This window comes from Artemia sp. Qi Xiang Cuo, chromosome 5 (genome assembly GCF_049724085.1).
Source record: "Artemia sp. Qi Xiang Cuo chromosome 5, ASM4972408v1, whole genome shotgun sequence".
NCBI classification, from domain to species: domain Eukaryota; kingdom Metazoa; phylum Arthropoda; class Branchiopoda; order Anostraca; family Artemiidae; genus Artemia; species Artemia sp. Qi Xiang Cuo.
In genome coordinates, this window is record NC_142798.1 from 47,542,810 (window position 1) to 47,560,688 (window position 17,879).

General features: G+C 36.6%; 1 protein-coding gene across 1 annotated transcript in view; it reads right to left on the bottom strand.

Moving 5' to 3' along the window:
- CalpC (calpain C) overlaps positions 1 to 17,879 on the bottom strand; it is a 277,295-nt gene that overhangs the window by 29,111 nt on the left and 230,305 nt on the right. Inside the window, exons 3-5 of the mRNA XM_089089653.1 lie at positions 16,080 to 16,347; positions 2,828 to 3,083; positions 59 to 228 (exon numbers count right to left, since the gene is read on the bottom strand). Coding sequence (XP_088945779.1) covers positions 59 to 228; positions 2,828 to 3,083; positions 16,080 to 16,347 — 694 coding nt within the window. The remainder of the gene's footprint in view (positions 1 to 58; positions 229 to 2,827; positions 3,084 to 16,079; positions 16,348 to 17,879) is intronic.

A 17,879-nucleotide genomic window follows, 5' to 3' on the forward strand; every position in this document is an offset into this window, starting at 1 on the left:
TTGGTCTTTACTGAGCAACACAATAGAATCTTCAATAGAATCAGGAATTCCTTCATACCAAAATTCGCCCTCTTGCAGATGCTTTAAACCAATTCTTTCAATTTCACTGCATTTAATTTCGTCCCAATTTGAAGAACCATTACTCCATAGTCCTGACCAATCAGAGATTTTGTAATGTGGATGCTTGAGCTTTACAAGATGCACTGTTGAATTGCTTCTGAGTTCAACCTGCAATGAATCATGCTGTAAGCAAAAACAGTGTTGAGAGTAGTAAGAAACCATTTTCTGTCACTTCAAACTTTCTTTATATATGCCTATCAAAACCACACCTAAATCCAATTTAATAGCAGTTAGTATCTTAATTGATGATTCAAGGACAACTATCACAGTTCTACTTTCGGTTTATTTGTGGGTGAGGGTATGTTGTCGTCACCTCTTTTGGTAATTAGCATCCGTAGTCTACGCGAAAGAAAAAAAAAAACAAATCCTATGGGAGAGAGGAGCAATAATAGGAAGACAATTTAGAATAACATGATATTTTTATAACACAATTTTTTTTTAGAAAATTAAAGCGTTGAAAAATGACCGAACGCTCTTTATGTCTTCACTAGCTTTGTTGTTTTACATAATTCAAGGAGAATGCCAGGAGCCCGAGCTTCGCATGGTTTCTGGCACTCGGCACGTGGCAAGCTCGTATATATGTGATCCTCAAACACGCATTAGCATAATTATCGCGTTGCTCATTAGTTTTAAGTAATAAGGTGTCAAATCATCAATTTCAATGGATTTAAGAAATTTTGGACTGAATTCAGTTCCTTCTTCCTGCCAATTCTTCACATAATCATACATTTTATAGAATTTCTATTCTCCTGGGATTCGTTGTGACTCTCACTGTCGCTTCTCTTCTAACCGCAGATTTAGTTTACGATTCGATTCGATCATATCTGTTGGTTATCTTCTAACCGCAGATTTCGTTATTCATTATTTTTGTTTGTGATTCGTTACGATTTTTGTTATCACAAGTCTTCTAACCGTGGATCTCGTTGCGCTTCATTTTCATTCATCATTACCTCAAACATTTTTTCCATGCCTTTTTCTTTAGCTGTTTGAACTCATTAATTATATTATATAATTTCGCGTGACGCCATGGATATGAATAAAATTCTTTTCCAGCTTTTCGCCAGTGATTATATTTTTGCTTGATTTACGTTGTTATATAGTTTAGTAACAACCAGGCAAGTTCCATTGTTTATGCCCTATGAAATATCTAGATTATACATTAGCATAATTATAATGTTATTCTTTACTTTCAAGTCATAGGGTGGCAAATTAGCAACTTCAATTGAATTAAGGAATTATGGCGTGAATTCAATTCCTCCTTGCTGTTTATCCTTCATTGTATAATTTCGCATGCGTCATAGCTACCAAAAAAAGATACGACCACCTCCGGGAAATAATGATACAATTGGTTCTTCACGCATTAGCATAATTATCGTGTTATTATTTAGTTTGAAGTCATAGAGAGGCAAATCTGCAACTTCCAATAGATTTATAAACTCCGGCATGAATTCGTTTCCTTATTCCTGTGTATCTTCGCAGACGCCAAAAAAACATGTTTCTTCATTCCAGAGTGGCAAATAATTAATTTCAATTGAATTAATAAATTATGGCGTGAGTTTAACTCCTCCTTCCTATTTATCCTTCTCAAACGCTAAACTAGCACGTTCCTTCGTTCCATTGTAATTTTGATTTATCTTATAACCTCAGATTTCGTTGTGTAGCATTTTCGTTTGCAATTCGATTTGATTCTCGCTAGTGTTTGTTTCATGCCTATTGCTTTAGCTGTTTGGAGTCATTTGTTATCTTGTGGAATTTTGCATGCGTTAAAGATGCTGGAAACGATACAACCATCCGTGGGAAAATATGATGTAACTTTTGCTCTTTAAATGTATACCAACATGAAAAATGCTTTACAAAATTAAGACTTTAACCCAATTTTATTAAACTCGCGACCTATCTAGATATGTTTTTCAGGCCAAATAATCTCAGTTTACCAATTTTCAAAAAAAAAACGGAGCCGTTTTCGAGAAAAAAATACATAAATACATTCATACACAATTGCTCACTTAAAGAGAGTAGATCTAAACATTTAGTCAAACACATGGTAAGGGCTAATTTCATTTTTCTTAAAGGAAAAATAAATGTCAAACATTTCATCGGAATAGATACTAACAAGAATGCCATAAAAGCATTCAAATGTTAAGGAAAGTAAAACGTTAACAACAGAGTGGTATTCCAATACGAACACTTTCAATTTGTACCTTCTTGTACATCAGTTGTTTTTATGTTTTTTCGTAAAAGAAAAAGCTAGTTTATTTAAAGAAGAAGTAGTGTTACCGTAATTAATATCATCATCATTTTAAGAAATTCAATTCCATCTTAACTCCTCGTTTTTTCATGTTTATAATCGAAGAAATACAAGAGTAGAAGAGTATCAGATAGCTAAAACAAACTTTTATTAGAAAAATATAAAAAATACATGGTATTACAGATTTTAGAATACTTATAATACTTGCACCGACTCAGCTGTTTCCATTTCGTGCCTTAAGGACTTTTGGTGAGAAAACCTATTCGGAAAAATGAATTATAGTGTAATACATATCACCCACCATTTGTGGTCTTCCAACAGAAAAAAATATTAAAAACTGATCAATTTTCTATTGATCAGTTCCCTTTCTTTATTTTTTTTTTACTAATGATTAAACACATAAAGATCAGCAAAAGCGGAGAAGATTCAAACTCCAACTATTATAAAAAGATATACTACCACTTCAACAGCCAGGACTTTATAATTTATTCCTACTAGGAGGCCATTGTCCAGTTTTTCGATTTTACTTCTTGAGCCGTTTGAGGTTTGAATTGTAGCTGTAACAACAGATGTGGCACTTAGAAGTCGATTCAAAAGTCGTGCTGCACTGGCAGTTTCATTTTTGATGGGGATACTTTCTGTTATTCCACCTGTAAGATCAACGAGTCCATCCAAGGTTGTTCCATACTTCAGAGCCTCGTAGGAACCGTGTAACCTAAGATGAGTAAATCACACATAAAATATGAAAGCGGCCAAAATAGGTGACAAAAAAGGCTATAAGTTTTTAGCCTATCTTACTGTCCATTAAGAAAATTAAAAGGCAGTCACCATTCAGTCACTGCTTGTTGGTTTACTTATTAAAAGACAATTCAACAAGGCAAATTAAATAATTGTTCATTCACCTGTGGAAACTTGGAATGGTCAATTGTTGTCCATTTTGAAAATAAGGAAAAGCGTATATCAACATTCAGTTAGAATTTTCAAAAGCTTATATAAATATTTATTTAAACAATTCTGATGCACTGAGACATAAATACTGACTAAAAAAATTACCCTTAAACGTCCCCACCCATCGCAGCTAGTTTGGGAGTTATTTATCTTAAAGAGCATATTTGGGCGAATTCCGAATGAAATTATGTTTTGACTAAACGGATTGCTCTAATGTTGCAATTTGTTTGCAAAAGCATATCCCAAACAATTTATTCCCAAAAGATATTATGCAACTTTCTGGTGTCTTATTTTCTGACCCAAAAAATTTATTTTGGATAAATATTGTAAAATGGAAATTTATGATGAGAGTTCAGAAGGCCATAACTCCAAAATAAGACATAAAGCAATATCAAACTTAGAGCAACCTCAGTTTAAAAGTGACTGGTACTGTGAATTCTATTGAGATATCTCATAATTTCATAACAAACATTGGGGCCAACAGTTGTCAACCATCTTAATTTTCCTAAGATGAATAAAATCTGTTATAGAATTTGGGAGAACTCTATAGTGCAAAAAATCTCAATTAACAGTGATTAGACCTTTACTGTAAAAAAAAAAAAAAAAAAAAAACAATTTACCAGTAAAATAGCAAAACAAAAAAACAGTAAAAAAAAAAACATAAGAAAAAATTCACAAATGAGGATTCTCCGTCAAATAATTTTGCAAAATTTTCCTGAAGATAAACATCAATTTAAAAAATTATATAATAAAATACAGCAATAAACAACATCATCAAAAAACAAACAACATGAATAACGGAATTGACTGAACAATCTTCAGTTTTGGGAAGAGACATTTTTTCTTACCTTGGAAGGGGTCGTTTATCAGGATTAGAGTTTATTTGGAATAAATCTTTCCTTCTTTACTCTAGTTTCGCATTCTGAGCAAAACAAAGACATAAATAACAAGTCTTGTATTGCAAGCATTAACCAGCGGCGGATCCAGGGGGGCCGGGGGGGGGCCCTGGCCCCCCCCCCAAGATTTTCTTGCGCCCTTTCAGCCGTCGTTAAAAAGACCCTTTTTTGTGAATTGTTAAACTAAGACTGACGCCATAAAAAGAAAAATCGGATAAGCTGTCATTTTTTACCTTATTTTTATAACATTATATAAAGTTAAAATACGAAACTGCACGACTCATGATTAGTGGGTTTATTTTTGGGACGTGCTAAACGAGCAAAACATTTTGTGAATGCTTACGAGAAACGCATGTCTTTGGGGAGTTGCGTGGGTGGTTAGATCCAACCGGTGGGAGGCTAGGCGCGAGCGACCCTGCCACTGCCTTCGGAGTATTTTTGCTCCGTGTGTTAGACCAGTTAGACGGAAACGCATTTAAAATGGATCGGAAAAAAAAAAATCAGGGCATGAATATAGAACAGAGAAGAAACAAAGAATGATGGCGGAAAGCCGTAAAGGATCTAGGGACATCTCTGATTATTTTGCCAAGAAAGATCAGATTAAAGGTAAGCTTTTAAAGATAGAACAATAAGGAAGGAGTGTCGTTTAAAGTGGGTATCAACACTTCTAATTTCTAGCTTTAGCCCATTGTCGGATAGCTTTCCTGATAAGGCTGATTCGTCAAGCTTCATCGCGTACCAGCTGCTTTTGTTGTTATATATTGCATACGGTCCCTCTTGTACAGTGTTCTTCGTATGCAATTTGTCCGAAGCGTTTGACCTGATTTTTACCAGCCCACTCGTCTCGCCTGACGGTTATGATATTGGCTTAAAGCACTATTTTTACCGACACACTGTGTCAGCTCTGAAATTATCTTTCAAATTCTTGCAGTTAAAGCTCTCTCTTTAGCCTTGTAAACTTCGGTGATAATTGTTTCGGGTTTCAGCTCTTGAAAAATATTTGTTAGCATATGTCGGGGATCGGTTCTTGGGGTTGCAAATTAAATTAGTGATGTTTAGGGTGGTATTTTATTTTAAAGTCCGGGTTTCCTAGAAATAGTTTTGGGGTATGAAAGTTCAAGATTGTTGGGGGAGTTTAAAGTTAATGTTGCTGATTCAGTTTATTTTCAAATTTAGTTCCAATTCTGCCTTCACCATGTTGAGAGTTAAATCTACTAAAGTAAGCCATTATACAAAGTGTATATACGTTTACAATAAATGTCTTGTGCAAACTTTAAAAGAGAAACTTTTTTGTTAGATGTTGAGACGACGGCAACTTCTGATGCCCACTCTGAGTCGACGGTCGGAATGCACAAAAACGCATTCAGCCAGGAGAACGAACTGTCACCAACAACTCCGTCCACTTCACAGACGGCCTTCATAACAAACTTCGGCGAAACGACACACACTGATCAGCTGACTGAAGGATCAAGAAGCAGTACTCAAACCTTGGTGGTACATAGCCCAACACTGATTTCACAGTCCCCGCACCCGCAGCAGAATCAAAGCGCTATTTTTTCGCCTGAAACTGACTTCACGCCATCGAATGACTTTGGTATTGCAGTAGCGCTGAAAGAGCGAAATCAGTTGTCTTCTGGCGAAATTATGTTTTTTATGAACGAAAGGTGGAAGCCGAAGAACCAATCTAATCTTCCAGTCTCGACACAAAAGAGAAAAGGTGGCGAAGTCAAGCGTCGCTTGAATACCGAACATCTTGCCCGGTATCCTTGGCTCGCAGTGAGTCGTCATCCAGACCACGAAGGCCTTTGGTGCAGTGTTTGTGTTTTCATGAGGACCAACGAAAGCGGAGGAGGATGGTCGGCTTTATCTGGAGGCGGCGGAGGGCAAAAAATGGGAAAGTTGGTCTTGAAACCGCTAAAAGACTATTCGAAACTTACCGGGAAAGATGGTGCGCTGACAAACCATGCTGAAGCACAGTTTCACAAACACTGCCAGGAAAAAGCTGCCGCGCTGCTAACAACGTTTCAGCGCGGTAGTCAAGATCAAGATATCAGGAATGCTCTGGTCTGTGAAAGGGTCAAGCAAATACAGCAGAACCGTGCACTCTTGAGAAGCGTTGTTGAAACTGTCAAGCTTTGCGGGGCACAGAATATCCCCCTTCGTGGCCACCGTGATGATGGCAAACTTGATATCCAAGACTCTGATGTCATTACAGCAGTAAACGACGGGAATTTCCGCCACCTACTTCGGTATCGGACTCAGAGTGGAGACTCGCAACTTAAAAATTTACTTGAAAATGCACCGAGCAACGCCAAATATACGAGTAAACAGATCCAGAATGAACTGATTGGAACAATTGGGGAAATGATAAAAACCGAAGTAGTGAGAAAAGCAAACAAAGCAACGGTTTGGTGTCTTCTTGCGGACGAGTCAACAGACAGGCAGACCAGGGAGCTGATGGTCATTGTTTGTCGTTATGTGTGTAAAACCGAACAGAGATACGTGATTCGAGAAGATCCTTTTGCAGTTGTCGATGCCTTTCAAACCCTGTCAAGACTCGCTGGAGATGAGGAAAGTGACGACGGTAGAAGCATCGAAGAGAAGCTAGACGGCAAGAGCCTCGGGAAGCTGCTGTTGAGTGAGGTCAGGAAGTCAAATCTGGATTTGTCAAAGTGCGTTGGTCAAGGATACGACAAAGCTGCTAGCATGGCAAGCTTGACAAATGGTGCTGCTGCTGAAGTTAAACGCCAGTGTGAACTGGCAGATTACTTCCACTGTGTGAGCCATGCCACAAATCTCTCATGTTCAAAGATAGTTTCAGTTCCCATTCTGCACAATGCCCAAGACGTTGTTCGAGACACAATTTCTCACTTCAGCTCAAGTGCCAAGAGAACAAGACTTCTAAAAAAGCATCTTATCGCGGACAAAGCTAAAACAGAGACACTCGTCAGTCTTTGTACCACGAGATTTGTAGAGAGACACGAAGCAATCAGCAGGTTTTGGGACTCCCTTCCGTCGATCGTTTCTGCTCTGCAGGAGATGGAAGGATGGCACGATCGAGAGGCAAGTAGCAGAGCTTATGCATTACGATCCTGCATTGAAAAATCAGATACACTCGTAGGACTGGTTTGCCTGAATTCGTTTTCGTCGATCATGAAACCTTTGGCCGAGTCACTACAACAGAAGGATGGTGACCTCGTGAGAGCCTTGTCCCTCATTAGCAGCGTGAAGGCAATGCTGGAAGATATGCGATCACATGCCGAAACCAAATTTAGACTGCTTTACGAAGATCTTCTGAAAATGGCCGAAAAGATTGATGCTACCATCAAGGTAACGCAGCCACGCATAGCTTCACGTTCTACATACCGGGCAGGGGTACCCAAGATGGATCCAGAAAGTCATTATAGGATGGCGGCATTTATTCCAGCCCTGGACGCCATGCTGCTTGATTTTACGGAGCGGTTCAGCTGCCATTTTACGAATGCTGCAAAACTTTCAGCTTTGATCCCGGCTGTGGTTAATGGCAAACGCTGGGAGGACGTTCAGCCAGGGTACGAAAAGTACAAGGAGCTGCTCGTGGGTACGGAGATAGACGTTAAAACCGAGTTCGAGATTTGGAACAAGTATTGGTCTAAGGAAACCGTGCAAAAACCAAAAACAGCTATTTCAGCGCTGAACAGTTGTCAGGAAAATGTATTTCCCAACATCTTCGCATTGTTGACAATTCTCGCGACGCTTCCTGTGTCAACCTGTGAAGCAGAACGAATGTTTTCAAAGGTTGACAGGACATGTTCATCAATACGAAGCACAATGACTGAAGAGAGGTTGGAGGCTCTACTACTCATGCAGACTTACAGAGACGAACTGCCGAAAACAGACGATGCTATCGATATGTTCTCTCTCAGAAAAGCTCGCCGATTGAGTTTAGTTGTGTAGTGTGGTACTGTTTTTATTTTCTTTTGCTACGTTTTAACTTTATGAGCATATTTGGCAGTGTTTTCATATAAATAAAGAGCTATCAAATTAGTCCTGTATAATCAGTTTTTGGCGCCCTGTGTCCGGCGCGGCCCCCCCCAAGATTTTCCTTTAGATCCGCCAGTGGTATTAACACTAGCCGTCTTAACACTAACAAACTGATAAGAATCTCCTTTCGTCACCAATTTTCATCAACAATCTTTTAGCAGCAAATATCACGTAGTTGAAAGAAACACAATAGATGGTAGAAGTATATTGATTTCTAATTTTCTAGGAAGATTAAACTTATAATCCCAGATTTTCCAAGCCTTTCCTGACGTCCTCACAGATTTGAATCTCATGAGAAAAAAATAAAACACCCTACATAGAATTGCCCACGAGCTTTTGCTGAAACATTAGTTCATACACTGACAACACAAGTCATCCTTTTTTGTTAGCAACAACTTCCACGTGGCGTAAAAAAAAAAAACATTAATTGGTAGAGATATTTTTTTCCTTTTTTTCTAGGAAAATAATATCTATAATCCAGGATATTTCAAGGCTTTTCTTGCGTCCTCTCCCGTTTAAAACTGATAACATAATATTGAGCACATGATTACCCACGGGGTTTTTGCTGACATACTACGCCATATACAGACAATACAAGTGATCCTTTTTCATCAACAATTGGTTAGCGTGAAAAAAGACAATAGCTGATAGAAATGTTTACTTTTTCTATGAAAGATAAAATATATAATCCAGGGTATTCGCGGCCTTTTCTCAAGTCCTGACCCGTTTGAATCTTATTGCACCCCATATTCTTGCACATCTTATTGTACACAATATTGCATCCCATACAAAAATGCTCACAAGGTTTTTACTGAAATATTACATCGCTTACGGATAATACAAACCCGCATAATACAAACATAATACATGATAATACAAACGCGATCTGCTAGATATCTATCTTGCACAAATTTGCTAGGCTCTGCAGAGCGCTGAATAAAACCGATGTACCTTTCAAACGTGTTCATCAGGGTTTCACGAAGCATTGGTTAAGTAAACCGAGCCTTTTGAACGTTGGAGAGAATCTAAGTTTAGCACCACTCGCGGCTTCAATGTGACCACCCTTGTTCTCGCTGGATTTTTGATATTACTCTTTCTACCAAAAGAAACTTTTAAAAAAATGATCCTCCCACAAGAACCATAGAAAAGTCCTAAGAAAAGTAAAATTGTCGCCCAGTGATTGTTGTCCATTCTACAGCGATAGCTACTATTTTCTACATGCTCTTTGAACAGTTTTTCATCGAAATATGAACGCTAACTGCTATATCCCACCACATCCTTCAGATTCTTATCAAGCCTTGGTTGCGCTCACGCCTAGCCCGTTATTGCAAACGTACTGATCGATGCTGATTCATCAGGCATAACTCTCGTGCTAGCTGGTCACGAAGTACGTAAGCGTTTGACGCTTTGGTGCACACTATTATACTACTTCACGCAGCAAAACACGGTATCGCCTCAACAAGTGTTAAAGTTATTAGAGATATGTCTTCTGGTCTTAAAGTTCACCTTGTACTCCATTCATCACCCAAAACAGCCGGCCCTCAAGTGTACCACCTACCGTCTATTCTCAGAGAACATTCCGATATTCTTATCGGGGTTGAGAGAGATACTCATCAAGGTGTTGTTTGTTCCCCTTACCTTTTGTTGAGTTCTTCATGCGCAATATGCTGATCCATCGTCCTTCCTCCTCGCCAGTCTTAATTTGTCACTAGTCTTTTATGCCGACATGAAATTAAAGTCACAATATGCAGCACACTAACAAGGTTTTCGCATCACTACATTCAGGGTATGCAAGGCTTAGACTTGAATTTAGTTCCGAAAAGTTCGAAGCTGCATTCTTCAAATGGAAGCAATCTCTAAAAGAATAAGTTCCTCTTGGGCAAAGCAGGATCAAACCTGTTGATCACATAAGTTACAATGGTCTTCCATAAGCTCCACAACAAAGCATTCACGGTAACTCCGATTGGCTTGCATCAAAAATCGTGAGAATCCATATTAAGCATCATTTGTCCCGAATAAGTTATGTTTCAACTGTCATCTTCTTCCGAAACTTTTTTAGTCCGTTACACCAATACATTATTTATAATGTATAGCAAAGTTGTGGAAAACGCTTACAAACTATGATAAACCAAAGCTCCGATTAGTCTTCTGTCGCTTCGTGAAGTATGTTCTTCGCTTTCCCCTTATTAGCCAATTCCTCTTCAGCATTTTCAACCCCATTATTTCCGTAGAAAACCAATATTCTTTGTATAATATTCGACTAAAGAACCTGAACCATCCTTGGTCTTCAGTACTGGCCAGGTAATTTACCTAAGTAGTCTTGTCTTTGCTATGTTTTCAACTCTATACTTTGCGTCTAGTGTCTTTTTGTTTTTCTATTTAGCTTTTGTTTATGCTCTGTCTTCTCCCCTTTTGGAATGACGGATTTTAAAATAAAAATAAATGATAAGTAAGGTATAATAATGATAGTCACAGTAAGGTTAAAACCCTAAGTCATATAGGTAGGTCAGTAAACAATGAGTGATTAAATTTTGATTTCAAGTATAAAATTTTTATTTTGAACTAAAGAACGTTTTGGCTGACACAAGTGTGATAGTATTTTTGGAAACAGCACATTAAAAATACCCTAAACCAATCCTTTGTTTTCCAGGTAAAAAAAAAAAATAATAAATATATAAATTTTGCTGGCCTTCATAAGGATGGATAATCGTCATATCCTGGCCGCAACGCTATAAGCTATGAAAATTGAGAGCTAGTTTTCTGACATCAATCCCTTCAAACGAAAGCTGTCAAATTTTTTCTAGTATGGGTTTGAGAGATTCCTGCAGCCTTTCATGCTCCAAAAGCTCCAGCAACAAGCCAGATATAAAATTGTTTGGTCGTGTTTTAAGTTGAATTGACCATTCTTTATGGAAAAAGGTACAGGTCCCTTCATGTTAACTTGTTTTCCTATGACAAAATTCTGACAAAAATGCGGTATCCTCTAAAATCCTTCTTGTATATGCTCACGTTAGGTAACTAGCGAATACTGAATAAAGAGCTAGTCAGGGCAGTTAAGCCACTGAAAGATAGATTTGAAAATCGGGATATGAGATGAATGTGCAATAAAAAACTCTACTTTTTTGCTGCATTCCTAATAGGTAGCTTGTAACGAGATTGGTGTGCTACACAAATAGTTTTATATCCATAAGATAAGTCGCATAATTTCCTTAAATGTGGGGAAGGAGTGACCCTTAAAGAAAGTATTTGTTCTTGACGAAACTATGTCACTAAATTCAGGGCAATGGAAGGGTAATAGTCTCTAACCGACTATAATAGAAAATTCGGGGATGGCTCCTTCAGATTTTGGTCCAAGTCAAAGTGCAAATACAAGTCTATATTTGGGGTAATTTTTATGCGTGATAGTATTGTCTATAGCCTTTGGTACCCAAAATGATTTTTGCCCAAAAAAACTCCAGACTGACACTGGAAAAACATTTCAGAGGTGGTTGGGTTTCATACTTATGAAAATTCCACACATGGCCTTTCGTTCTCATATTACATATCACCCTGCCGTAGCAACTTTCAACAAAAGTTACATCAAACAGTTCATGGTAATGACCAGTAAGTAAATCAATAACCTTGTCAAGACAGACCGAAACTTTTGAATAACGAAGTTTGAAAACAGCATATCAAACAGTTTGTGGTAGCGAACTGTAAGTAAGGAGCGACTCGGCTCAATAGTAGCTGGAACTCTAAGAAATTTTTATATTAATAGATGCATCAAAAGAATCAGCTTACTATTATACTGATTCCAAATATATAAGTCATCAAGTTTAGTGTTATCCATCAAAAGTTACAAGTCTGAGAAAATTTAACTGATTTTCAAAAAAAGTGCGAAAATACCCCCTAAAACTCAAAGAATCTTAATAAAAATCACAACATCTGATTCAGCGTATCAGAGAATCCTTCTGTAAAAGTTTCAAGCTCCTCTATACAAAAATGTGGAATTTTACATTTTTTACCAGGAGAAAGATCTCGGATGTGTGTTTATTTGTAATGTTTTTTATTTTTTTCCCTAGGGGTAATCGTATAGAAATAATAGTCCTAGAAGATCGAGAGACGGTGCGTTCGAACGAAGATTAAAAGTTCTATTCCCCCCCCCCTCACGCCCCCTTTTCCCCAAAGTTGTCCGATCAGAATTCTGAGTTTTTCATTTTGTTCAACATAGTTGAAAGATCCAATAATTATCGCTTTAGGGGTAACATGACACCCCCCCCCCCAGTCCGTGGGGAGAGGGCTATAAGTTATGAAATTCGCCCATTGTTTACGTATAGTATTTAAATACATTCTTAGACCACACTGGCTATACATGACAAATGAAACTCAGAGAGGAAAGAAAATAACAAAATGAAAAATAAAATCAAAAAAGGTGAAAAACGAGGATTTTGTCAGCCAGTGGCGAACCATGAGAAAGAAGAAATAAGCAAATATTTCGACAAGGACCTCAACCGAGTCGTCCTCAGTGCTAAACAAAAAAGAAAAAAAAAGAAAAAGAAACCAACGAAAATCGAACCTTTCGAATTTTACTTGTGAACGACAGAACAGAAACTAAATAAGAACCAGGTTGGAATCAATGAAAATGAAAACTACCAAGATGATTGGGCAATAATCCTTTGTTTTGCTATTGCTTTGGCTGGCCTACAAATTCGTTCATCATTTGATGTGCAAATAGGTTCTTTCAAGTTATACCGGGTGAAAATATTGATTGAGTCCTTCAAAATTAAATTGTCGTAAATTGGGCTTAATGAAATATCTCCAGTATCTCTATTTATTGCTAAATTTTGGTTCATGCATTTTTTTTTTATCTCAATTACCTCTTTAAAAGTTTGTGGTTGGCCATTTACAGTAGATATTAAGGTTACCTCGTCAAAAAGAACCAGATGGGTCGGATTTACGAAAATATGCGAAGCGAATACCGAATCAAAGTTGTCATTGTTATCTTTTAATCTCAGGGACTTATCTATTGAAAGTTTGTGCTCATGCAAACGTTCACCTAGTTATTGATGGGTCCTACCAATGTAAAATTTCCCACATAAACACGGGATTCTGTAGACACCACTACCCAGTACAGGGTCAGTTTTATCTTTTTCTGAGTTGAAAAAATGTTCAACTTTTTGCTAATTTTTGACAGAAATAGAAAGCTTATGTTTTTTTTAAATTTTTCTAAGTTTATCGCCAAGTTTCGGGATGTTTGGTAAGGTAATGAAAGTTTTTTTCTCAAATGCCTGGGTTACTGAATCAATGGGAGACGAGTTCCCTATTTTCCTGTTTGATCTTTTTTAATCGTCTATCTATGATATTTTCAATAAGTTTGATTGGGTAACCATTGCAGAAAAGAATATCCTTGACATAGTTTAATTCAGAATTTATATGATTACGGGAAAATTATTTTAAAACTCTGTCGACTAAAGAGATTATTACCCCTCTTTTCACAGAAGGAGGGTGATGGGAAGAGAATTGTAGATATCGAGAATTATGAGTCAGCTTTCTATATATAGAAAATTCAAGGCTACTAGATTTTATAATCAAAACATCAAAGAAAGGCAGGTTACCTGAATCTTCGAGTTCCATTGTGAACTGGAGATTCGAATCAAAAGAGTTAAAATGTGCCAAAAAATCTCTTAAAGAATCCTTTCAAGGTCCCAAAACGGACGGTATATCATGAACGAAACGATACCATATATAGAGTGTTTTACGTGGAAACTATTCAAAGCAGACTCTTCAATGAAATCCGTGAAAAAATTTTCCGAATAGGGAGACAAAACAGTGCCCTTGTGAAGGAAATTTTTTTTTGGAATTTAAAATACGAGGAGAACTTGTTGCAAAGACGAACAAGGGTCATTATTGTATCAATTTCCAAAGTTTTGTAATCTGACCAAGCTAAATTTTCCTCTAATTTTCTTTGAAAGGCCTGCTCACATTTATGGACGTCGCATGAAGTTTACATAGAAACTGCATCAAAACTAGATAAAACCATTTTTTCTGTTTTACTTTGATTTTTAAACTTCTCAACAAGAACTATGGAATTTTTTATATATGATTTCTATGAGCTTAAAAGAGGCTTAAAAATGGTGGCTAAAAAACTCCCTATACCCGTAGCTGAAGATCTATAACGTGCTATAATAGGACATAACAGAATATCTTTCTTAAAAGGAAAAAAAAATTCCTTCAAATCATGGGCTTATCCATGGGCACTGTCTTGTCTCCTTATTTGGCAAGTAAAGACTCTTTAAGAGATTTTTTGGCACATTTGAACTCTTTTGATTCGAATCTCCAGGTCACAATGGAACTCGAAGATTCAGGTAACCTGCCTTTCTTTGATGTTTTGATTATAAAATCTACTCCTAGCCTTGAATTTTCTATATATAGAAAGCCGACTCATAATTCTCGATATCTACATTTCTCTTCCCATCCCCCTCCTTCTGTGAAAAGAGGGGTAATAATATCTTTAGTCGACAGAGCCTTAAAAATCTGCTCCCGTAAGCATGTAAATTATAAATTAAACCATTCTAAGGATATTTTTTTCTGCAATGGTTACCCAATCAAAATTATTGAAAGTATCATAGACAGACGATTCAAAAAGCTCAAACAGCAAAATAAGGATCCCGTCCCCCTTGATTCAGTTACCCCGGCAGTTGTAAAACAAACTTTCATCACTTTACCATACATTCCAAAACTTAGCGATAAACTTGGAAAATTAAAAAAAACTCTGTTTCTTTCAAAACCGAACAAAAAGTTGAACATTTTTTCAACTCAGGAAAAGATAAAACTGACCCTGTACTGGGTAGTGGTGTCTACAGAATCCCGTCTTCATGTGGGAAATTTTACATTGGTAGGACCCATCAACAACTGGGTGAACGTTTGCATGAGCACAAACTTTCGATAGATAAGTCCCTGAGATTAAAAGATAACAATGAGAAGTGTCCATGTGGGAAATTTTACATTGGTAGGACCCATCAACAACTAGGTGAACGTTTGCATGAACACAAAATTTCAATAGATAAGTCCCTCAGATTAAAAAATAACAATAACAACTTTGATTCGGCATTGGCTTCGCATATTTTCGTAAATCCAACCCATCTGGTGTTTTTTGACGAGGCAACCTTAATATCTACTGTAAATGGCCTTCCACAAACTTTTAAAGAGGTAATTGAGATAAAAAATACATGAACCAAAATTTAGCAATAAATAGAGATACTGAAGATATTTCATTAAGCCCAATTTACGACAGTTTAATTTTGAAGGACTCAATCAATATTTTCCCCCGGTATAACTTGAAAGAACCTATTTGCACATCAAATGATGAACGAATTTGTAGGCCAGCCAAAGCAATAGCAAAACAATGGATTGTATTTTACGTTGGAGAAAATTTCCACGAAGGAGTTTCTTGTGAGGGGAAGGGGGCATTTCATGGAGGGTGAGCCAGATTTACCGACATTATTTTAAAAACGAACAGAAATTAAATAAAAAAAACAAGTTTTTTGAACTGAAAATAAAGAGCAACATTAGAACTCAACAGGAACAAAATTTTATGCCGCTTTACATCTAATCTTCAGAAATGTAAAATTGACTAAAACTGGCCAGTGAGGAAGATTTTTTTTCAAATTTTTTTCTTAAAATTACGAGCATATGGAGGACCAGAAAGATTTCAGTTACACTGTTGAAGTATGATACACTGTAATTAAATTCAGGTTGAAATCATAACAGTTATCCGCAAAGAAGCAGCAAAACTGTTGAAACTTGACCGATCACACGTACACATGTAAGACAAAAAAATTTCCAATTATATTAAAAGGACTTACTTTGCATAGGCCTTCTCTAGAAGGCAGGGCCAAAACTGTCCGGAAGTTTGGCAGTGAGCGAAGACAAGCTTCCCATTAAACGTTGGTAGTCGATCATCGATGACAACTTCTACCCATTCGCCACACCACCATATCCGGAATCTAAAAACTCCGCAGTAAAGATCTTCCAGTGAGATATCTTCAAAACTTTGATCAGCAGGAACAACACGATAGAAAAAGCCTTTGAGTAGATACAGAGTTCCAATGCAAGACACGAACCATCGGTCTCCTAGAAAGGAATTTAGTACTAGAGATTTTCAGAGATCAAATCGTTTAAGTCTACTGCAAATAGTTTTGGTGAGTTTAAACCTTGATTGACTCTTCACTCTGTACACTTCCTAAAACTAATAGAAATTACAATGAAAGAAAGAACGAAAGAAAAAACAATTACAATTCAACAAGTAATCAGATCAAATGTAAAATTTGCAGTTATTTACAGTGGATGAACAGATGAAACCGGAAATGCATGGAAACTAAATGAATGATCCGAGTTAAACTTAAAATGAACAGAGATTACAACAAATAAAAGTGGGACTACCACCCCCTAAACCGTCGATGGGCTAAGCATCATTTGAGCTTTGATGAAAGGAATTTTTAGTTTGAGCAGTGTATTTCCATTTGCTATTGCATCAAAAACAACAGAATAACAAATAAAACAGGACTAAACAAGATTTCCAAATAGGAGCTACCAAAAAGAAGAATAGGGATTTTCCTTCGACCCCATCTCTCTCAAAATGACTAAAAGACTTGAGTATTATTTGCGGTTAACTGAAAACGGTGTGTATTTCGAAGAGTGTAGTTTTATTTGTCAAAACATTAACAAGAACAAAAAAATTAATATGACATTAATCAAGATTACAGTAAAAAAAAGGTATTCAAAAAAGAATTTCAAAGGAGGTTAATTATTGTCAAAACTTTTCTTTTTGATTCTATTTTGTCCAACGATATGGAAAATCGATGCCTAAATAAAACTTTTAAAATGAGCAATGGGAATTTTTGAAGCAATCTCTTTAGTTTGTTTCAGATTATTATTATTATTTTTTTTTTTTTTTAATTTGTTTGTCTCTGATCCACCTAAACGTTTTGAAACAGTTCATTGTAACGATTTGTAAATAAGGACATACTCGGCTGCATAGAAACTCTAAAAAACGGAATCTTGATACCAATAGATGCATCAAAAGAATTGGCTTTTTATAGAATTGGCTCATTCTAGATACATATTAAATAAAAAAAAACAAGTTTTTTTAACTGAAAGTAAGGAGCGACATTAAAACTTAAAACGAACAGAAATTATTCTGTATATGAAAGGGGCTTTCCCCTCCTTAACGCCTCGCTCTTTACGCCAAAATTTGACTCTGTCTCACGACTTTATTTTTTTTTTAAACAATAAAAAACTTTAGCGTAAAGAGCGAGGCGTTGAGGAGGGGACAGTCCCTTTCATATACGGAATAATTTCTGTTCGTTTTAAGTTTTAATGTCGCTCCTTACTTTCAGTTTTAAAAACTTGTTTTTTTTTAATTAATTTCTGATCGTTTTTTAGTTAATGCAGCTCTTATTTTGGCTCGCCGTCATTGAATAAGCAAACAAAATTTGCACAAAAATTTTACTTTTCTTTTGCTAAATGGCAGTCTCTAAATTTGGTTCTGAAGTAATTTACAAATTGACTTACGTAACGAAATTCTATATTCGTATATTTTGCTTCTGGCAAAAATACAAAGCTGCATATTTTTGCAGATATGAGTTTGAAACCTACGTAGTAGG